Genomic DNA, 24,920 nt, shown 5'->3' with positions numbered 1-24,920 from the left:
ACAGAACATAGAAATCGACAATATTTGGTCCTATCAAATTTCAAGGTTACTGTGTATCATATATGTTGCTTTAATTACATTTAAAGGCCTCAGTTTGGAAGTTTAATAAGAGATGCTGGTTCCTATGGTAGTAAGTTTTGCAGGTTTTGAGCAGCCAGCCAAGGTGGTGGAGCTTACGTTTGTCCCTCTCTGTGGGAGCTGTGTTATCTCTGTTTGACCGGAGTTAAATATTCTCATTACACTCACTTCAAATGAACACCGACGCTTTGTGTAATCCCTACCCCAGGGAGAGAGAGCATTGCACTGGGTTAGGGATGAAACAGAAGGCCCCCACTGTAGCCCCTCTCTCTCTCTCTCCACCTCCCTAATACCACTCCATCCTCCCTCTGCACTAGAGAGTACAGAGGAACAAGGGACACGAAAGAAAGAAAGGATGTGAGAGAGAGAGAGGGGAGGGCGTTAGGGGATAGAGAAATACGTGGAAGTCCTATCCAGACAGAGTGGGAGGTCGGGTTAGTTATTTAAGTCATCTCTGTCCCTGAGGGAGGACACCAGGTTATTTCACCTGTTTACAGGTGACATACCCATAGCTGTCAATCAAAGGGCTTTGTCTTTTGAAGTCATTTGAAAATGAGAGATGCTCATTTGGGACAGTCTCCGTGGTGCCTATGTGGGGTCCACCAGATGAATATTTTGATTTTCCTGGGATATAACTCAAAGGAGTGCAACAGATGCCCAGTTCTGACCACCTCACAAGAGACTAACCAAACTCATCTCAAACTAGACATGTGGTCTGAATCTGCATGCTAATTAAACGTGGTGATATGGTTAATAAATAAACTGAAACTAAATAATTAACTGTGTTCGCCCTAACCAGGAATTACCTGTATGGAACGAGACTTTTGCAGAATTGGCAGAGAGACAAACTTCTACCATCCCAAACCTCCCAGGAGTCGCTCATCCACAGTACTTCCAGTTCCATCCTCTCTCCCCAGACCCCAAATTCCCCAGACCAGACAGACATTACTGCAGGAGGAGCAGGACCTGTGGGGAAGCCTGATGCCCCTATTAGTCATAGAGCAGCAGTTGTAGCTGGGGAGAGGATGGGGTGGAGGGAGGTGTCAGGGGTGCGGGCGGGTGGAGGAGGTGGAGAAGAGGGGATAAGCTGCTCTGAGAGTTGAGCGGAGCTCTAAAATGGTGTGCAGGGGCAAAGGATTAGGGAAGCTCTGAGGAAGACATCTGCTTCTGTGCCAAGCTCCATATTATCAAAGACACCAGTGTTTCCCACATCATCAAGTTTTCATGAGCGTGCTCACTGGTAAATATCAGACGCAGCGGCTTGAGTCTCAGAGGACGAGAGAGGAGGAGAGAGGCTAGGAACTTTGGCTTATTTTGAAAGTACACACACACACACACACACACACACACACACACACACACACACACACACACACACACACACACACACACACACACACACACACACACACACAATTCTGAAAAGTGTTTCTGACAAGCATGAGTATTTAATATATTTTCTTTGCTCTGATATTTTAAGTGTAACATTGAAATTTTAATATTCCTACCTTTTGAATACCACTTTATTCTGTGTGTATCTTTTCCAGGGATTAGTGACTACTGACTATGTGCAATATATTTTTCATGGGCATCTATAAAGGAAACAGCTAGATGTGGCATGTCTCTCTCTGTCAGAAACAGGTGCGTGGGGAAATGATACAAAACCACGGAAATCTCTTCTGGTCACCATATCACTCACCTTTTCTCGGGCGGCTCTCAGACTGCTCTCCCAGACTGCCCTGATGATGGGAACATGTTGACTTCTTGTGGCATAGATATGGGCCTGGAGAACATGACCCAGGGTCAATCCACTCATCACAGCGTCCAGTACTTTCTCCACATGGCTAAAGGACAGTTGAGCCTGCGTCCTGATGCCAGCCTTTACCAACTGCATGGTGCAGGGGACCAAAGCGATTTGGCCTGCACAGAACACCAACTCATCCACCTGCAGAGGAGTCACACACACGCACGCACATACACACAGTAGAAATATCAACATTACTAAGGTAAGAAAGGTGACACTTAAGGTTAATGATTCCATCTTACGCATATTGAGAACTTGAACTTCATTGTGGCACCCTTGAACACACACAGATACACACAACATACACAGACACACACACACACACACACACACACACACACACACACACACACACACACACACACACACACACACACACAGTGTTAAGGGAATAAATCTCTCTACAAGAAATCAATCCATTGCTTGAAACTCAATTTCCAACCTTCCACAGAATTGGTTACTGGTGTGGCGTGGAAGAGCTGCAACAGCTTGGCTTGTGATGTCAAACATGATAAATGCAGTCATCCTCTCGAATGAATAGCTTGTGAAGATGTTGTGGAGTTCAATATTGACAGAACTTTTATTTTATTTCAAAACCTGAATTGTAAACTGCATAGACACACACACCATTAGACATTGTATAGAAGTGATAATGTTTTATATTATTCACTCTCTAACTAGTCTAACTAAAGGGGTGAATTTAAACTTGAAATGAAAGGTGATAATCACTCAATAATCAAACTAGGTGTAAGAAACAAGCCACAGACTTCAAAAATAAATGTAATCAAAAAAGCACAACTTCATCAGCAAGGTGCAACAATCAAATTAACATAAATTACCAGTCGATATTTGGAGAACAGCGCATCAATTAACAAGTTCCAGTTCCCTCCTCATTTTGCAGTATCTCATCAGCAGTAATACTCATTTCACAGCACTAAAATAAGCAGGTGTTTCTGAGTAGCAGCATACCTGTTATTCAAGAGAATAATTAGTTATGCGATAATTAGCTGAGATTCTATGTTAAATGCCACTGTTGGAGCGAGAAGTTACACAATTCAATACAAAAATAAATGAATACGGTAAACAAAAATCTATCTGTTTAATGCAGAGAGATGAGTGGGGATGAACAGTGCTGTTGAGGTCAGGTCTTTAGAGACCCTCGTAAGGTTGCCAGTGTTTGAGCTGCTGGACAGTCACTCCTGATCAATGCAAGCAGCTGTGGGTGACATGTTGTTAATTGGCAGCCAAGCCGGGACCCTGGGGTCTGAATGGACGTGGACCTCCAGAGAGGATCAAGGAGGCCTGAATCAATTGATACACGGCTCGAAACAAGGTCCTTAGCTGATTAGCAAAGGCACATCCACGGGTATCGTGTTTCACAGGCAGATTACCAGGGTTAAAGTGTGGACCAGAGGTATTACTGAAGGCTTAGCACCTCCTCCTAAAACTCCCGGAACCCCCCTTCTCCCTCACTTGGTAGCTTGTCAGGACAAACCTGTGTCAATGTTGGTATGTTATGGACAATGTTGTTGTATTTCATATTTCATAAATTTATTATTATTTTCCTTTCTGAAATATATTAGCTTGTTAAAGAATATCTGCAAAAAAGAAAGAAGTAAAAACGGAGGGGGAAAAATATGCTAGCAACACAACTGTTTAGCTGGAGGGGCGACATGGTCACGGCCATTTCCATAATCAGATGGGTTTCCCATGATTCCCAGCTCCTGGGTTCACTTGTCAACTTTGATGAATCTTCGGCTTCTGCTTCTGCTGCTCCAAATTACCAGGACAGCGCAGGAGACAGGAGAGACAGAGGAGGGAGGACGAGGGGGCAGAGGGAAAGAAAAGGAGAGGAGAGGAGGCGGGTGAGGAGGTGGTAGCCGGGGCCTCCTTGCATTCAAATGGTCGGATCAATCACCGTATCATTTACCTGCGAGGGAAATGTGCCTGAGAGCCTGCCATACATCTACGTCTGCCTAACATCCCTGCATGTCAACAACAAATTGTCATTGGCATTCCATTTATGAGCCATCAAATGCCATCATATCTCCTCTCACACAGGGTGGCTCCATCAGGTTGGACGTGTGGCCAGGAGGATCTCTTAACAAGCGTCTCTCCTATGAAAAGAGCCACCCTCTCCATTTCGAATTCAAAGGGAAGGGCTACCGTTTGTTGATTTGAATATCAAAAGGGGACTACCACCAACCAACTCCCCCCCGCTCCCTTGACTGTTATAGGCAGTATCCCCAAAGCTTCTGCCAAGCAGGTGTGTGATGATCAATTATTAAGGATCCAGCTCTGGTTACTCTTAGTGGGAGGTGGGATAGGGACAGGAGGGGTTGGTTGCGGAGGGGGCACATCTTTCTGTGGTGAACTGGCAAGGTGGGGGAGCAGAGACATGGTAGAGAGGAGAGCGAATACTATTTACATAAAATTAACAGTTCAAAAGAGTGAGTTCACACACCAATCAAACTTGTTAATTGACTGTCAATGCTATGTCCCAGAATATACAACACAACTACATTATTCATCTTAGGCCCTGACAGGGAAGACAGTCCAATTTGCATGGGTGTTCTAAACGTGATCAACAACCACAATGCCACATGCATTTTTAATGGGGCAGAGATGGGGACCTTTAATATTCATAAGGGTCAAACAATTGCATGACATTAAACTTTCTATAACAAGCTAAAGTATTTTTCAAATGCTATGACTTAGCTGTCTAAATGGCCTACAGACAAGAAAGGGCAAAATGCGTTACAGTTTTCATTGTAAATCAATGCTAAGACAAGTTCATGATGACTAGTTAATTTATCTTCCATTCCCTTTTTGCAATATATCTGCTAATATGATGTTAAAATGTTATTCTGTCAAGAATAAATGAAGTTTGTGTCAAAGACACATAGCCAAAATGTGCTTGTTAATAACATTTTAGGATTCCTGTTATAGTGTAGATTACATTATGCTTAAAATATTATTGGGTATACATTTTTCTGCAAGGCAAGTGTATAAAGTTCAAAGTCAATTGCTGTGAACAAGCACAAATGCATCATTTATTATGTACAGTATGAGTTCCAAAACCTATAGTACCAATTGACTTTGACACAAACTTCATCTATGACCTTATTTTCACAACAATCCCTCTAAGCCAAACAAATTTTCAATGAGCTCAGTGTCTGAGGCAAACGCAGCACGTGCCCAGCTGCTTAGCATTAATTAAAGCTGTGTTTTGGCTTCATGCTTTATCGACCTTTATTTCATGGCTTAAACACCATCATTTTTCATAAACCCAATGACGTGTCAAAAGGTCAAACAGCCCCGACGACACTCGCTCTCTCTCTCTCTCCACTCTCTCCCTCCCTCGCTCGCTCCAGCTTCAGACAGTATCATATATGTAAATGCACTCAGGGAGCGACTGGCTGTGTCCACTTTCAGGCCTTAACGGTGTCTTGTAACCGCCAGGAGTGTCTGAGGCGTTTCTAATTGCTGTTTTTGTCAAAGAGCTGAAAGGCATGGCCAGACAGAGATGGGCTATATTCACACTAGTGCTTTTTCAGCCTAGCGGGCCCCATCTCGCTGAGGACATCTCTGAGTGTCATTAGCAGAGCTGAGGAATGGTATGGATGAACCGCGGTGGCCTGGGTAAAATGACCTGGTATCGACGAACAGTCAGGTTTTCTGGCTGGTTCCAAGGACAGAGAGAGGTGGAAAAGCGCTCCACCACTACTATCAGATATGCTAATGGTCACATTTCCCCCCATTGAGACCTTATGCATAATTTAAACAGGAAAATGATAATACAAAATGTGTAAAACGGACAAGATTAATATGGTCTAACTTTTCCCTAATGCAAGGACACATGTAACCAAGCTAAGGGGGTAAACAGTGGGTGAGTGGAAGAAACGTAATTCGATTAAAATTTGTAATATGTCCTTTCATTGAAATGCCACTAAATCCATTTAGCATTGTTTACATTGATTCCATGGCTAAAAGGGGAAAATGTAATACCGCAAATGGAAGACAGAGGGGGTTGTGGGATAAGTACTGTACGTCTTCTGAGCATAAGGCAAGACTGTCCACATCCTACCTCAAGTGTACTTTTACATACGAATTATAATTCACCACTCAAATCTTAATACTTGAATTTTAATCTCCTGGAACATACTTATTTCAAGCAAAAAAACCTTTATCCTGATGTTGTCCACCACTTTTCTTAAAAGTTTAAAATAGTAAAAAATGTGGGTGCGGGAGTGAGAGAGGGATGGTTGAAAAATAAATTGGTGGTGGTGGTGGGGGGGGGGGTACAGAAAGACTACATAATCCTTATGCAGTGGATGGCAGTTTGTCAGGTCTGTGTGCCATGATTTCATCTTGAACTGGCTTCCAAGTCTGTGGGGTTCTTTCAGCATTAACACATTCAAAGCAGATCACGTCTGGGTGTGGGAAATGATAAGAGATGTGGTCGTGTTGTGCTATGCCCTTAGGAAATCCTGCCTTTTCTGACACCTAATTTCTAGTGTGTGTGTGTGTGTGTGTGTGTGTGTGTGTGTGTGTGTGTGTGTACACCCTTTTAATGTTTTCTTTTTCAATATTTCTTTCTCTGTTTTTGCTCCAGTTTGAGCCTAAACCTTGTATGCTGAAATGTCACACAAGATCAGTGTTACTTAAACAGTGACATAAATAGCCAAATGAAGCGTGCAACAGAATCAAGTATGGAGAACTTCAGAGTGCCTTCGTCCAGGTCTAAAATGGCATAGATAAATAATAATAATAGTTCATACAGGGTTTTTACAGTGGCAAAACTAGAAGAAAAAACACAAAAGTACAAAATTAAGATGAAGCATTGTTGAGGCAATGTGTGGTCAGTTCAAGTGGGGATTTGGGGGACACTGGCCCACCTTCCCCACGCTTGTGTACTGTAGTGTACTTTCTATTCTGCCTGGCTGTCTGCCCTCGACATGCCCGCTCCGGAGACAGCGAGCCGTGGAGAAGAGTAACACTGTCATGTCTGCTCTGGTCAGCTTTATGCTGATTACCGGTCTGGAGCTGAAGCGCAGTGCTATTACCAAGGTCAGGGGAGCCTGACTGTTGGATGCTCAGAGACATACTGTACATTCAAACGCCAACATCCATGCAATTATATACATAAAACACGCCACTATCAATCTCAATTATATACTCAATTGCATTTTGATTAAGTATGTTTTCAAATTAAAATGTCTATAGAAACTGTCTAAGTTTGTTTATAATATCATTGCTGTCGAGTGGAAACATCACATGTCCAAAACTTACTTTTCAGAATTAAAATAAAAAAATAGCACACCTGCAAGCTCAAAACGCGGCCCGAAGCGAAGCTTGTAGATCAGCTATTTTTGCTGCTTTTGTGCGACACTGTAGTCAGTCTACACTGTAGTCAGTCTACACTGTAGTCAGTCTACACTGTAGTCAGTCTACACTGTAGTCAGTCTACAGTGTAGTCAGTCTACACTGTAGTCAGTCTACAGTGTAGTCAGTCTACAGTGTAGTCAGTCTACAGTGTAGTCAGTCTACACTGTAGTCAGTCTACACTGTAGTCAGTCTACACTGTAGTCAGTCTACACTGTAGTCAGTCTACACTGTAGTCAGTCTACACTGTAGTCAGTCTACAGTGTAGTCAGTCTACAGTGTAGTCAGTCTACAGTGTAGTCAGTCTACAGTGTAGTCAGTCTACAGTGTAGTCAGTCTACAGTGTAGTCAGTCTACAGTGTAGTCAGTCTACAGTGTAGTCAGTCTACAGTGTAGTCAGTCTACAGTGTAGTCAGTCTACAGTGTAGTCAGTCTACAGTGTAGTCAGTCTACAGTGTAGTCAGTCTACAGTGTAGTCAGTCTACACTGTAGTCAGTCTACAGTGTAGTCAGTCTACACTGTAGTCAGTCTACACTGTAGTCAGTCTACAGTGTAGTCAGTCTACACTGTAGTCAGTCTACAGTGTAGTCAGTCTACAGTGTAGTCAGTCTACACTGTAGTCAGTCTACACTGTAGTCAGTCTACAGTGTAGTCAGTCTACACTGTAGTCAGTCTACACTGTAGTCAGTCTACAGTGTAGTCAGTCTACACTGTAGTCAGTCTACACTGTAGTCAGTCTACAGTGTAGTCAGTCTACACTGTAGTCAGTCTACAGTGTAGTCAGTCTACAGTGTAGTCAGTCTACAGTGTAGTCAGTCTACAGTGTAGTCAGTCTACAGTGTAGTCAGTCTACACTGTAGTCAGTCTACAGTGTAGTCAGTCTACAGTGTAGTCAGTCTACACTGTAGTCAGTCTACACTGTAGTCAGTCTACAGTGTAGTCAGTCTACACTGTAGTCAGTCTACACTGTAGTCAGTCTACAGTGTAGTCAGTCTACACTGTAGTCAGTCTACACTGTAGTCAGTCTACAGTGTAGTCAGTCTACAGTGTAGTCAGTCTACACTGTAGTCAGTCTACACTGTAGTCAGTCTACAGTGTAGTCAGTCTACACTGTAGTCAGTCTACACTGTAGTCAGTCTACAGTGTAGTCAGTCTACACTGTAGTCAGTCTACAGTGTAGTCAGTCTACAGTGTAGTCAGTCTACAGTGTAGTCAGTCTACAGTGTAGTCAGTCTACAGTGTAGTCAGTCTACACTGTAGTCAGTCTACAGTGTAGTCAGTCTACAGTGTAGTCAGTCTACACTGTAGTCAGTCTACACTGTAGTCAGTCTACAGTGTAGTCAGTCTACACTGTAGTCAGTCTACACTGTAGTCAGTCTACAGTGTAGTCAGTCTACACTGTAGTCAGTCTACACTGTAGTCAGTCTACAGTGTAGTCAGTCTACAGTGTAGTCAGTCTACAGTGTAGTCAGTCTACAGTGTAGTCAGTCTACAGTGTAGTCAGTCTACAGTGTAGTCAGTCTACACTGTAGTCAGTCTACAGTGTAGTCAGTCTACACTGTAGTCAGTCTACAGTGTAGTCAGTCTACACTGTAGACTGACTACACTGTAGTCAGTCTACAGTGTAGTCAGTCTACAGTGTAGTCAGTCTACACTGTAGTCAGTCTACACTGTAGTCAGTCTACAGTGTAGTCAGTCTACACTGTAGTCAGTCTACACTGTAGTCAGTCTACAGTGTAGTCAGTCTACACTGTAGTCAGTCTACACTGTAGTCAGTCTACAGTGTAGTCAGTCTACACTGTAGTCAGTCTACACTGTAGTCAGTCTACAGTGTAGTCAGTCTACAGTGTAGTCAGTCTACACTGTAGTCAGTCTACACTGTAGTCAGTCTACAGTGTAGTCAGTCTACAGTGTAGTCAGTCTACACTGTAGTCAGTCTACACTGTAGTCAGTCTACAGTGTAGTCAGTCTACAGTGTCACACAAAAGCAGCAAAAATAGGGGATTCATTTACAAAACAAAACATGAAATGTGGAGATAAGAGGTTTCTTCCCGACAGCAACCTTTACTACTGTTTATTTATGAATGAATTATGAATTATTAAATAAATAGAAATATATGTATAATAATGACATTCAAAACTGTAAAATATGTAAGAATGGAATAAAGGCTCATAGTGATGCATAATGCCACAGCAGAGCCCCAGACAGAGGCACTGTGGATGGCGGAGTGATTGGAGGGGGCATGTTTTTTCATTGCGTTAGGGCAAAATGCCCTGCTGCCTTCAACTGTCCCGCCCTCACATTTCTTGACAAATTGGTTTTGAGGCTTTTACGACTGATGCACATATCGCAAAAATCATTTCTGCCAAGCTTCCTCTATGACCTGCCCGTGGGACATGACAAGCCCCTACATGCATCGCTCTATCAAACCAGATCTTTCCAGGACAATGCAAATTATGACAAATTCCATCATCCTGCATTATGCGCTTTCCTGCTAATCTCCCTAATTCGAGAGAATCGGGGAGGGTCTCGCCGCTTCAGCTGAGGGGCATGTTGTCTGATTGAATGATGCTGAAACTGCAACCCTCAACCCCCCCCATTTCTTTCTTTGCTGTGACCAGACCACCTCGTCTCTTCTGTCTATTCATATTATAACCTTTATGGTGGCCAATGAAACCTAAGTTTACCTTTGTACATGGCGTAAACACAGCTGCTAATGTACAGTAGAAGCACCAAGTCATACTGTACTGGACATAACGCATCAATATCACAGGTGTCACAGAACGTTGTAGCTGCATCAAAATGTAAACAATAAAAAAAAGATGTGCCAAATCTATTCATAAATTGATTTGATACATAACATCAACAACTACTTTCATGTGTGTGTGTGTGTGTGTGTGTGTGTGTGTGTGTTATCAACAGTGAAGGATGCCCTGTCCATACTGTCTGAGCCACGTCAGGTTATCACTTGCTGTAGCAGCTGGAGAGTAGAGTCGCTCTGCATCCCTATCAACAGCCATCAGTACGCACGCATGCACACACACAAGGGCACGAGCGCGCGCACACACACACACACACACACACACACACACACACGCGCGCGCGTGCGCGCTGTTGCTCGCAGCTTTACAAAGAAATGAGAAATAACACTAATAATAAACCAAAAAAGAGAAATAAAGACAGAGAGAGATGGAGGGAGAGAGAGAGAGAGCGAAAAGAGGAGTACTTCCTTGTCCTCTCAATAGATGGCAGTGTGACTGCATGTAAAAGCAATAGACAATGTGCTGACTGAGTTACATACCAGTCCAGGCAGAGAGAGGACTATAAAGCCTTGCAGTCTCCTTGGATATCTTTCATGTTAGGAATATGATGGACATGGAAATTACAAACTGCTGTGGGATTTCACTCGCAATCTTTATGATCTTGTTATACATTGAACTTAAATTATCAATATGAAACAAATCTGCTGAAACATGTTTACTACAAATTTACAAAATGAAAAATAAAATGTATCTAACAAGAAAAAATTATGGCATTATTTGAGAATTATAAAAAAAATTTAAGTGTGTAGATGAAAATAGTAATCCAGTTTGAATATGCATAAACTCCAAAATAAGGACAATATTTACATTGCTCTTCATGCATCAAATTAAATAAATGCTGTTAGCTCTACCTAAATATCTAAAATGTACAAATTGAATGCTCCAGATGTCCCCTTACATAACAAATCCATAATATTAATAATAAATCTACAGTATATAAAAGTGGGCATGCTGATATGTCCATAGAGAAACAGGACATTGTCTATAATTCAACACCAGAATTTGTACCACAGTTAAGTGTGCTTAAGATGACAATGGCATTTGAAAAATGAATGACCCAAGCTAAAAGTTAGCAGTCGGTAGAAACACTCCATGTGAAATTCATGACAAAGTGAGTGGCCAAAAGTAAATGGGACATAAATGCTAACTCCTCTCTGAGCCATCGGTTTTACAGCGCCTTCGAAAAAAGAGAAAATAACATCTCCTTAATAAATGAAGACAAAGCGGCAATGCTAGTCCACCGTTGCATGAGGACGTAATAATCATTTCTCACCAGAGGCTCTTACTGCCATGTTTAATATGTGGGAATCATAGAACTACTGTATAGCAGCATAATAATCACAGAAATAACCTAAAATAGCTTATTCCAGCCGCACTACTGAAATCTAAGTGTCTGAATGCCAGTCTCAACCACTGGCAACTGGTTTTTTATTTTTCAAACTACACAATAGTACCGTATATAAAAAAAAATAGACTTTGTGAAAACATACGCAACCACTTAAGCACCATATTATACTTCAGCTATTAAAAAATAGGCAAGCTTTTAAGAATTTTGAAAATGTTGAAACAATTGTTCTTCCCCTATACTGACATATCCAAAATAGGGATGCCAGGGTGAAAGTGGTTAAGAAAATGAATCTGGTATCACAGTCAGTGCTTTATGTACATCTAAATTGATTACCATCTGATCCAAAAAATGTTTTCCCCCCCGACCCAGTGTCTCACTTTGGGGTGGCACTGAAACCTTCCCAAGGCAGGCAGCTACTTTTCTCACCCAACGCTGTGCCATGAGTGTCACTACTGTATGTGGGAGCACTGGGCATTCACTCTCTGTATTGTTTGTCTCCGTCTATTTTTGCCACCCGTCAGTGTATTTCACGAGAAAAACTTTCCAGCCCCTTCCTATCTGTGTATATGTGTATATGTGTATATGTGTATATGTGTGTGTGTGTGTGTGTGTGTGTGTGTGTGTGTGTGTGTGTGTGTGTGTGTGTGCGTGCGTGCGTGTGCGTGCGTGCGTTGTGTGAAGGCCCTGTCAGCTTTGCCCTCTCGTCACTGCGGGGGTAGAAACACACTCAGGCAGCTCTGAATATAGTGGCTAGTTACCATAGTAATGGGATGGTCATTCGTCTCTCCTCTTTCAGACAGTGATGGAAGTGGACAGGACACGCCGCTATGCTTTTCATCTATGCATTTGTTATTTTATGGCACAAATAAAAAGCCACGCCACTCCTCTTTACATATTCAAATAAAGGTGGAGAAAATGACACACAAATACTAGGGGTGTGGGTAATAAGTCACACACAGAGCTACAAGTAATTGCCGTGTTTTGATTGAGAGTAGTTGTGGATAGAACTGCAATAAGGAGACAAGCTGGGCAGAGATTTGCAGTACAGTGGTGGAATCTCTACATGACGAGTTTCAGATGCTGTCTTGGTATCTCAGGTCTATTCATTTTAACAATCATACACAGCGACAAGTAAACAAGCATGCACACACGCATGCATGTCTGAGTGCAAACACACGCATGAGCAAAACACATAACTGTGTTCATATTCTTTGCTTAAACTTGAATGTTCATCTCTATATCATATTTTATATATTATTTGCATTAAATGTAATGTTCTGTATGAGACAATATTTGGCACACATTGTTTCATAAGAAAAATAAATAAAAGCAATATGAGGTTTTTCCCCTCCTCGCCCGTTCGTTTTGCATGGCTAGTAGACAGAAGAGAGTGGACTGTGGTTGGGGAGCCGGGTTAGACCTGTTCACACACACTACTGTATATTCACACACAACAGAGACCAACATCTCCATTCTCCAGTGGCTGAGCGGGTGGATAAGGATCACTGCACTGGCACATGTCTACCTCTTGTGTGTGAACAGTCAAATCTAACTCTGAGAGTATACAAATGTAACCAAATTAACCATTTTGGCTTTGGTCACACGTGTACTCCCTCAAAGTTACAAATGGATAAATCAACACTGTACATTTGTACTGTGCATGTGTGTGTGTGTGTGTGTGTGGGTGTGCGTGCTCACACATGCACATGTATACAGTGTATATTGCTGGCTACACTAAAATAATTGACACTTATGGGTAAATTTTTAGTTACCCTCTCAGTGTTAATACTCTGGATTTCACAACGTACGCCACCTGTATTTGTTTGTGTGGGTTTTGTCCCTCCATCCCTTGGCTTGTTGACACGGGCCGAGGTGGTCAGGCACCCATAATACACCAAGAGCTGTTCAGAGGCAATTAGGATCAGTTGTCAGGGGTGGGCGGGGGCCCATTAATGGAGGGGGGGGGGGGGGGGGGGGGCTAGAGCCACAGAGACGACACACGCGTGGCGCCCGGCGAGAGCCAATGCGCTCTGACAGATCCAGTCCTTCCTGCATCCTCACCCGGTACGAGCCTGTACCAGCACACGCCTGCGTGGTTGTGCGATTGTGAGAATACAGTAAAATCCTCCCATATTGGTCCATTTGGTTCACTTTGTACCCTTTAGAGTTAAACCTAACGCTAATAATTTTACTGGGCATAAGAGGGGACAGGGGCGGGGTGTAGGGGGCGGGAGGGGCAGGGGGGGGGAGAAAATAATTACCCCCCAATGCACCCCTGCTGCTGTCTACCACCTCCCGTATAACTGAACCCCAGCATCACATCCGAGGTGGCCTGCATGTCTGCACTCGGTCTCTCGCGTCGACAAGCACAAGCGCACCACAGATACAGCTTCCCATCCCCCACCCCGCGTTCCTCCGCTGTCCCAGGCCACGGCTGCGACCATGTGTCATCGCAGATATATGTCTAAGAACATGCTGGAGCTGTTTGGAGGCGGAAAGGGAGGGTATTATTGCCAAATTGCCACTGTGTGTTGGTGTGCACGCATGCATGCTAGTGTGCTGGCATGAGGGTGCGAGAAGCGGACCCACATGCATGTCACCCTATCAGCCGAATTTGTGTCCGCTAACTATGTGTAGTTGTTACACCGATATGAGCACAATGCGTTTGTGCTCCATATGTTTGACTTGGAGCATTTACGTGTGTGAGTGTGTGTGTGTGTGTGTGTGTGTGTGTGTGTGTGTGTGTACGTGCGTGCGTGCGTGCGTGCGTGCGTGCGTGTGCGCGTGTGTACACATGTCACTGAATCTAATTTGAATGTGTTGTACTTGTCCTGTCAATCATATCTGAGACAAACAGGGAGTCATCTGTTACTGAGATTTAATGACTGAGTCTCGATATCCTGTCATACAAACAAGATCCAGGCACACAGTGCACAGGTGCATTTGTGTGCGTGTGTGTGTGTGTGTGTGTGTGTGTGTGTGTGTGTGTGCGCGCGCTATATCGACGTAGCCTCGGGGCATAAAACCCTGACACACCACTCAGGTATGGTCTTACAGGGTTTGATCAGTGACTAGTGTGTCTGTCCAGTTCAAGAGAAGACAGTTGACCTGGGTGTTTGGGAAGGATGAGTAAAGCTGGCTGACACACACGCACACACACACACACAGGTGATGTACAAAGGCAGAGCCCAAATCGGCTTCACTGGGGAGAGGTTCTAACGTGAAACCCACACACACACACACACACACACACACACACACACACACACACACACACACACACACACACACACACACACACACACACACACACACACACACACACACACACACACACACACACACACACACACACACACACACACACACACACACACACACACACACACACACAAAATGTTCTACTCATCTGCTATATGACTCAGCTATTCAGCAGAGGAAACAAACCTCCTGTTTTCCATGTACCTTTGCGCAAAGCGAGCAGAGCGTTAAAACACTGAATCTGTGTTAGCAATCTCACCGGGTTGTCCCAACAGTAACTACAGATAAAACAGCAACACAGTAGTTTTGCAGTACAGCCTTCAATCTCTCGGCCGAGCAGTGCCGCTCATGCTTCAAGACCTCATTTTTCATTGAGTCAATTACTCAGCAGCTGTATCCCCCCCACCCCACCCCCTCCACCCCCACACCCCCCTGCCTGGTTGGAAGTGATCATTTGTTCTTTTATTAGAGCTGATAACATCCCATGCATTGTCTAGCGCACACATGGTGGAGAGACGCCCCTTACTGTTCTAGCCTCCAGCGTTTCGTATTATTGGCGCATTATTTCACGCATGCCCTCCTCTTTTATCAAGCGCTTTTGAAGTAATGTTAATAGACTAGAAAATTGAGACATTTATGAAGTATGGGCTGTGTTTATGAAAAAATCCATAAAGTGTGACAGGGCTGAGGTGAGATAAAAGCGAGGTTTTAATAGATTATGGTGAACTGGGGGAGAGCCGTCAGAGGCTGACAGGCACCTCCTCTGAGATCCCTCATTTTTTACGGGATTCATTTTGTTGTATTAGAAATGATGCTAAGCGTCCTAATTAATCTGTGCGTGTGGTGTGAATACCTCCCCTACAGTACACACACAGGCAAACACACACACACACACACACACACACACACACACACACACACACACACACACACACACACACACACACACACACACACACACACACACACACACACACACACACACACACACACACACACACACACACACACACGTGTGCTTGCATATAATACACACAAGCATCCCATGCTTTTTAGCTAATTACCCTTCTGTGTTAATTGAGGTAGATGTGATCTCCTCGCGTTGTGAATAGAGTCTGAGTACGTTTTGGGAGGTGGCGCGAGGGTTCAGAGTGGGGTATGGGGGGTGACTGAAATGTGCATGTAAGCTCTTTTATGGCTGTGAAACATTCTGGGGGAGAATAACAAACCATAAAACAAAAGCACTTAGCTTAATTTCTGCTATTCATCACAGAAAATGTTGCTTTCTCATCCAGTACAGTGACTCATATTTAGCTGTCACCATCCTCACTATTCAACATTGAGAGCTCTACTGGCTTAACTTCTTCTCTTAAAAAATGTAATGGTGTATTGTTTTCAGCGACAGCTCGCATTAAAAGACAAGTGTAAAAGTGTAATCAATAAAGAAAATGATATGTGTATAAGGATATCTATTGAAAACAAAACAAGCATCAACGACTAGCTGACAAAACTTCTCTTCGAATTATCTTGAAGACAATCCTATGTCCTTTCTCTGGCTTTACATTCAGCTACTTTATAACCATGAACCCATCAAGGAGGTCAGACAAAGCTTGGCTCATTGTTTCAAGGCGTTTATCCTCCCCGTTAAAGAAGATTATTCAAATTCTTCTTCAGCTCACAGCCGTCCACTCCTCCCTTTGATGCTAATAGGCGTCACCAGATCCACTTTTCCTGCTGATGCTTCCCAGTCCACTTTGACAATTCTCAAAATCCAATGCAAATCCTACCGCGGGCCCGAGCAAGACGGGGGTTCTGCAATATTGACTGTCACTCACAATTAGGGGAGTGAGACAAGGGGTTAGCATTTGACGGCAACCTGAGGCTTGCTCCGCCAGCTCCCCAAACGCACCCCTCAGAATCTGATCAGTGAGTATAATTTCCCGGCAAATATCCCAGGGGTGAGCCACTTACCTTAACAGGAAAGAAGAGATGTTCAACAACCATCCAACTGATAGTGTTTCTATTCAGACAAGGGTTTGGCTATTGTGTTTGGCTCTGTGAAAGCATCTCCAAAGGGACTGTAATGGAACAGGCAGTGTTGAATCAAGACGGTGTGGAGGAAAAGATATCCAGCAATTTGGGATTCCTGCTGTTAACTATGACTTTGATAAATGATGGGTCAATTTCCTTCATCTGGCTCACATGCTTAATTCTCTGTTATGAGTACAAATGGATTCATGTGTGAAAATGTGGACTGTCACTGGATACAAAAAAGGCCTATACTCTTCTTTCCTGCTATTATGTTAATGCACCAGAGTGGGTTTAAAAGCTATTCAACAAAGACAAAATGTAGTGGTAGTGGTATATTTAAGATCATGCCATAGCTTGATAGAATTTGTTTTGCTAGATGTCAGAGTATGTTTTTCTCATCAAGTAAAAGGATGCGGCAAAACAGTGGCATTTCTGATAGCCTAATTAAATTATGCAAATTGAGACAAAATGCAAGATGGCAATTTTTGCTTTAGATCACTGAAAAACTGCAAAAACAGCAAAAATGACAATGTTGCTGCAGATTCCTTACCACAATAAAACCAGGACTAATCAAGCATTGCACATGATATTCGTTCTAAATCCCATGCTAAACTAATACCATAAACCCTGAGCCCCTGCCCCACACCAACACCGTGACATCATAAAGGTTAACTAATTCTTTAAATCAATTCAAATCTGAATCTGTCAGCTCGCCAGGCCATGTGGTCAGTCAACAACTCCATTTCAGGGGAGTTGAGGCAAATAAATTAGATGGTGCTCAGACAGATGAATGGATGGATGGGACTTGAAGGTCCAACGTCCATCACATGCCAATCCCCAATGCCGCCTGCACAGGCTCCACGGACCACTCCTCAAATCCTGCGGTGCCCAGAAGTGCAGAGTTCTGTCAGTAGCCATGTGCTGCTTCTCAAACCACTGGACGCTTGTCACAAGAGAGACGCTTGTTCACGGCCGAGCTGGACATACATCAGTCCACACCAGGCTTAATTAACTTCCAGCACAGATGAACATGAATATGGTTGATCTTGGCCTACAGCCAAACACTACTGAGGGACTAGGTATCTGTATGATAAGTAACGATAAGCAAGATAATAAACAATTACCCTTAATCACTCCATGCAGGCCATGCTATTTCCTATTCATTTCAGCCATTAAGTCATATTTCACCATCCCCTTTAAAAGGCTCTTTACAAAAAATACCTCTGCTGCGCAAGACCAACGCCGTTCTCCAGGAAATAATTAAGATTGCAAATTCATCATTTGAGATGTTCAACCCCCACTAATCCCTCGGTTTAGTGGGATTCTACTTTTAATTAGTAATTATTTCCAGGGGGAGGAAGGAGGCGGGTGAAAGGCTGCAGGTTATTTGGTCCCAGACTGAGGATCCTCTTTATGCAGCTGCCAGGAACCTGCCTCCGCGGCGTCACACGGCAATAGTCGCCAAGGAAGGGATTGTCATTAAGATGGGAGTCGTGCGTGTGGGGGGGGGGGGGGGGGGGGACGACATGCTCATCTGCATGCTCACAGTGAGGGGCTAATTGTATCAATATGTAAAAATCTCTGTCTCTACTGAGTTGTTAATACATTTTTGATCTAATCAAGTCATTGTAGCATGGAGGAGGGAATTCACTGGGAGGCGACACACGGCTCTGAGCAAAACAAACTCCTCTCATTCTTTTATTTTTACAAAGTGTTTGAATACGAACGACTATAAGGAACGATGGAGTCCATTGACCATATTATTCACGCGGTGGATGTTTTCCTCTCCGACATCGTTTTCCCACCGCATCGGGGTCACGTGAACATGTTCAACGCCTAACAGTTCAGTTAAGTGTAAACTCCTCCTTCTTTAAGTGTAAACTCCTCCTTCTTCAACTCAGTGCCACTCCACTGAGGAAGCCACACATCCCAGCCATGTCAAATGCATGCCTGATCTGCATGCACTTCTGCAGGAATCACAACTGCCCAGGATCCTCCGATCCTCCATGACACATTGGTGAGAAATGCCTTCAAGCTCCAAATGAATGGTTGATCCACACATGTTCTCACTCATAGAGGGATTTGGCTGGGGGATCAAGGACAGTGTGGAGGAGATGGACACTGGCCTTGTTGACAGTACCTTGACAAGTGTAATCCCATATAATACACACTGCGTAAACAGCACGCCAAGCCAACCGTGCAACCACGGCCCACACTTCCTCTGCTTTCCCTTTGAATGCCACATTCCTTTTAGGTTTTGAAACAATATGAAAGGAGTTTTGAAATGTTCATACTTTACAAACACGTGGAAATGCGGATAAGCGCTGCACACTACGAGGGAGGTACATGTTGGCATGTATACACTACAGCACTAATGTAAGTACAAACTATCGCGCAGACCATAAATCTTTACACACCTGCGGTAACACGCACGCACAAACACAGACACAGATGCATGCATCATACATCATTCAAAATATGGAAAAGGGGGTGGCGGAGGGGTAAAGTGGATGCCCACAACCGTGGAGGCTAGGGTTTGAACCCTCCAATGTGCAGGCGGCTTGGCCCGTTGCTACGACTACAATTGGCTGCGTTTGTCTGAGTGGGAAGCCGGGAGGGGAGAACGTTCCCTGTTGCTGTACTAGAGACTCCTACAGGTTGGTTGAAGGACCTGTTCAGCAGGGAGCAGAATTGGGAAGGATAGCATGTTCCTCCAGACGTGTTTCGCCCTCCCGGTGAAAATCCTCACTGTTAGGTGTAAAGAAGTAGCTGAATAAATACTCCATGTGTACTCTACATCCTCCCCTGTCCAACATACCTACTGTAACAGTGGTGGTTGGCAGTGCCTATAGACATGGGGAATGGGCATAACGACTAAATTGGGGAGAGAAATGAATGAATGTAAAAAAAAAAAAAAAGAAACTGGTAAGAAAAGGAAAACAATTGAATCGGAGAGACAAAAGCTATATGTCAGTGAACACATACTCAGCTAGAGGCATGTCCATCTTAAATATAACATCTTAAATGTATTATTGGAAAAGCCTGTCTTTTCGCACATCTCTAGAAAACCATTACGTTCACGTTTGGCCATCCGCGGTACCCACAAAGTAGCGTCACATTATTGCTGCCCTTCTTTGCTTTGTTAACAATGACAAAAAACAGACGTGGGATATAATGTTCTTTGTTCTAGCATGGGTCTCTCCAAAACAAAAAAGATTAAGAGGTTTTGTGGGAGATGCTCTGTTGCCAGTTGCATTTCATGATGTGAAAGGGGGTGTCACATGTGGACAGAAAAGGCACACATCTGTCCTAGTCAGCTCTTTTGCCTTCAAGCTGGTGCACATTTGTTAAATGACTAAGCCCAGACCCACGACAGTGAAAATGTAACATAATATGTATATAACCAAATAATATAGCGAATGGATTTCTTGCATCATCATAGATTATTTGAGGGAGCCCACTGCAAAGTTTCCAATTTACTACAACAGCAGAATTCATCGCTTTCCTGCCAGGTATCCCATGAAGCTTTAGGCCTTACCCTGAGGGCTTGGCTGTAGGGCCCTATGTTGGCTGGGGCCCAGTGGGACATGCTCTGGACATGCAGGGCCTCTCTCTCGCGGAAGGAGCCATCCTCCAGGGGCAGGGCCCAGTCATGGAGAAGACAGTCCAACTGTAGTAGCTGACCAGCAGGAAGAGAAGCCTGGACACACACCCTGGGGGGGGGGGAAACCACAGAACATTAAATGATGGATGGATGGATGGATGGATGGATGGATGGGGGTAGAGATGCAATGTTGAGAATGTTAAGGGAATGCAGAGAAGAACGAATATGACTTTTAAACCCTATTCCACTTAAGGTGGGAAAAAGTTTTCCTTTACCTGGCTGGAGGGTTGATGCTGAAGTGCTTCTTGTAAATGTTGTTGAGGGGACAAAAGTCCTCCATGCTGCTTACATAAAGGTGAACCAGGACAATGTTCTTCATCTGCCAGCCTCTGCTGTCCAACTCGGCTAGAAATCAAACACATATATGAGAAGTCACATTAGTCTAGTGCAAATAACATTACCTAGACCTTACTTGACCCAACTACCCATACCTGTAGTGTTAATTACATTTGTACACTCTAAATTGAATTAACAAAGGATTTTACTACACTAGGGACGGAACGGAACCGTACGCAGCTAGGTGGCTGCAACGTCAATTTGTCCAATCCGCGGGGAGTTCCGAATTTACTGGGGTTTTTTCCCTCTGAAAGCCAGGCGAAGGGCTGTGTAACCTCCGCGGACACGAGGAAAAACAGAGCACTTCCATTTAAAAAAAAGGATTCACGCGTGGAGCTTACGCACAACCTGCACACTGCAGCCAGGTTCCATCCATTATAGTGGCAGCGCACCGTTGCAGAGCCAATTCCTTCCCCAGTGTAGCCCAGCCCTTAGTGGAAGCTTGCCAGTGTTATTGAGTTGGAAGGGTGCGTATTAAATCTTTATAAGTTTTGTCTAGTTTGGCCCCATCAGATTGTATTTGCTCTCACATAATTATGTGAAATTCAAAACTGAACGAAGAAACACTTATTTAATCCTCGTCATCGTCTATTGGTTTTATGGAAACAACTAGGAAAATATGTTGCAGGTTGAAAATAAAAAAGGATCTTATCCTAATAATGTACCTAAATTGTAAGTACATTTTCTCACCTTGCTAAACCTATTAAGCACTCCATACCTATCTTATATAACCCAGCATAATCTGTTTTTATTGAGGTTTCCGTTTGATACCTCCGTATGTTTAAGCTGCTATGATATTATTGTTAAGTTACTTGTAATGGCACTTTGCCTATTCCGTAAAACATAGTCCAATGGATTCTGTGTACACATTGCCCTCTTTGGATGAAAATGGCAGACGAGGGCTCAAAGCAACGGCATACTCCATACAATCATGTGAAAGAGATTCAAGTTTGTTTTTCCTCTGCTGATGTAGCATCTCAGACTCCTTCGCCCTCATACAAAGAGAGTGTTCATTAAATATTAACTTGTTTAATATTGTCTCTGCCCTGTGAAGGCTGTTCAGCCGAGCACCACGATAAACATTAAATATGCTTTTCATCTTTCGCTTTTTTCTCCATCAAAACAGAGGAAGGGAGGGAGAGTGGGTGGATGGGGGGTTAGATAATCTATTAAAGCGTGTGCTTTAAAAGTCCTGCAGGGCAACGCTGTGTGTGTGTGTGTGTGTGTGTGTGTGTGTGTGTCAAAGTCAAAGTGCTTGACATTGGGTTGATATATAGTGTCTGTCCTTGGTAACAGGCCTGTCCCAGTGGCGAGTCACTGTCACTGACTGACTGGCGGGGCTTTGCCTGCTTCAAGAACTAAGCAACGTTGAATAAAGTTTAGTTTGACATCAAGTGTTTACCCCACACATTGCGAAGATAGTGAAATGCACCTATGACTGTCTTTTTTATGGGGGAGAAATTAACAATGAAACCTAGCATTCCCATTATGGGGATAACATTCCAAAGGAAAACAGAAGCTATACAAGCTCACAACGTGCCGCAACAAGACACATTGTGAGCTTGTAGATTGTCATTTTTCGTTGGGTAGAGCCCATGGGAATATGGTCGGGGTGCATACTTAGTTTAGTTCATTGGTTAGACATGGGTTAAGGTTAGGTTTAGGTGTGCTGTCCCGTGGGAGGTTAGGGTGAGGGTTTGAGATAGGTTGTAGACAACTGTCTGTCTGTATTTCTGCAGTGATTTTTTTTTGGATACACCTTGTTTATTTTGTATTCCCCCTCTCTCCCTCTCTCTCTCTCTCTCTCTCTTCTCTCTCTCTCTCTCTCTCTCTCTCTCTCTCTCTCTCTCTCTCTCTCTCTCTCTCTCTCTCTCTCTCTCTCTCTCTCTCTCTCTCCTCTCTCTCTCTCTCTCTCTCTCTCACATCTCTCTCTCTCTCCTCTCTCTCTCTCCTCTCTCTCTCCTCTCTCTCTCTCTCTCTCTCTCCCTCCCTCTCCCCCCTACCTTGTAGCAGTGTGAAAGCTGTTATAGTTTGACCCTCAATCCAAGGGTCTGTGCTCTGGAGTCCATTGATGCCCGAGATCCACTGATAGCCCTAGAGCTTCTGGGTGAGCAGGAAGGTGGGATCTCTGAAAGAGACAGGAGATGTTACAGGGGTTTGGGGAAACTGACTGTAGTGCATGTTAAAACAGAATTGTGTACTACTAATACTATAGCATGAAGTTGTTGAGGGGTTGTATGAGCGATAACTCATGATAACTATCGGAGGGGAAAAGACTGTCATAAATACGTGTTGGATGGCAGCTGGTGTCAAACAATCACTCAAAATCGCATCTTGTGACACTGACCGCATGACAACCAATACAGGGAACGCACATTGCATGAGATATTATTTGACACACCCACACAAACACACACACACACACACACACACACACACACACACACACACACACACGTGTGCACACACACACACACACACACACGTGTGCACACACAAACACACAAGCTTGATCACATGTTTTCACAAGGCGCTCATCTCACCACGGCCCCGCTGACAACTAAGGTCGCAATTTGATGTAAATTCTCGCCGGTCGTCTTCTTCGGCGTGATCAGCATATTCCAGGTCCTCCGTCATCTTGTCAATGGCATTCTGGCAAGGACAACTATCATGGGGCAAAGCTCTCGCCACCGCATCCTGCAATAAAACACCAGGGGGGAATATACATCAGGGCCAAACGCACACCAAATAATACACACGCCTCTTGCAAAGGCAAGACAAAACACGGCATAATAGCCTGGCCTTTTTCAATAGGTTGTGTTGTGTGTCAGTCTTCCACAACGAGGGCCCAGACAACATACAGTATAACTTCAAGGTGAATGGAATATGAAACACGTACACTACATATTCATGAATAGGGGGGGGGGGGGGGGGGTTAGCAGGAGTTGACGCTGGTGTTTTTCTGATACTGTAGATCCAATCATACCAACTGTCAGTCATGACATCCTGACTGTGGCTGTCAGAGACGTGTTTTGCCGGGTTTTCGCCAGAGTGCCATTTTTATTCATCTCCTTATTTATACTTTGCCTTCGACACTCTGCATCTTCTTTTAATAACAAATCATTAGCATTCTCTAAGACGTACATATTACCTGCCAAATCCTGCTGAGGCGTGCACATTAAAATACATATTTCATATTTCTTCAACACTGAACACCCCCCCCCCCCCCCTCACCCCCACTACACTCTCTCCCCATCCCTGACACCCATCTACCCCCCTCCTGTTCTGCTGTCAACTGCATTAGGCCATATGATAATCAAATTAATTATACTCCAGCCCCCTCTCTCCTGGCCAACACACATACACACACACACAAAAGAAAATAGCTTGACTAGCGTTAACGGAGGGCAAATGATGGCGGTCCGTCCCCACCCCCTGAGCCCGGTGCCGTTTCCTCTAGTGCTGGTGTCACTGCGGATCTGTCACCCTGACGAGAAGAGCTTCAGACTGCTGCACCAGGGCAGGTCCTCCCCTGGTCCCCCCCGTCCAACTCCCCTCTCCACAACCACGCTCCCCCACCCTCATCCAAGCCCCAGCCAGATCTCCCATGCAACCTGGGGGTGTGCGCGTGAGGGGGCTGTGGTGGGGTAGAAAATATATAGCTACAAGGAGTGATTGCTGGAGGGGGGGGGGGGGGGGGGGGGGGTGTCACTGAGGTTGCAGTGGTATGTTTTCTGGTCTGGACAACACCAACCAACCCCACCCCAAAACCCTCTCCAACAGGGACCGTGCACAGATACTCAAAGACAGGCAACACATAGGGACACACTCTGCAGCAGACATTGACACGCACCTGAACAAAAGTAAAACGCATACACAGAAGACTACGTGAGAGGCGGCACATGTGCCCATGAAGACACATTGCACAATAATAGACACATGCCGTACCCTGCAGATGTGCCCAGCCAGAGGCTAGTGCCACCCATTGGTGTGACTCCTACAGTACATACCAATCAGTCGCCTGTAACCACATCTGCGAGTAGCAGAGCATCTAACGTTGTGAACGACCCCCCTCCTCAACTTGTGGGGCATTTTTTCTTTTAAAGCAGTCTCCTTAAACCAGAACACTTCAAATCTAAATAAATGAGGCCTCACACTCAATTTAGGGTGGTTCCTAAAACTGCTCGTCT

General features: G+C 44.2%; 1 protein-coding gene across 1 annotated transcript in view; it reads right to left on the bottom strand.

Moving 5' to 3' along the window:
- Window positions 1–24,920, bottom strand: part of dph6 (diphthamine biosynthesis 6) — a 71,421-nt gene that overhangs the window by 11,235 nt on the left and 35,266 nt on the right. Inside the window, 6 exon segments of the mRNA XM_083791557.1 lie at window positions 1,778–2,023; window positions 20,269–20,443; window positions 20,610–20,739; window positions 22,734–22,824; window positions 22,830–22,858; window positions 23,274–23,427. Of these exon segments, the coding sequence (XP_083647683.1) occupies window positions 1,778–2,023; window positions 20,269–20,443; window positions 20,610–20,739; window positions 22,734–22,824; window positions 22,830–22,858; window positions 23,274–23,427 (825 nt within the window).

The sequence above is a fragment of the Protomyctophum parallelum genome, assembly GCF_964188405.1.
Source record: "Protomyctophum parallelum genome assembly, chromosome: 20".
Lineage (NCBI taxonomy): Eukaryota > Metazoa > Chordata > Actinopteri > Myctophiformes > Myctophidae > Protomyctophum > Protomyctophum parallelum.
This window is presented reverse-complemented; position numbering and strand designations above follow the sequence as displayed.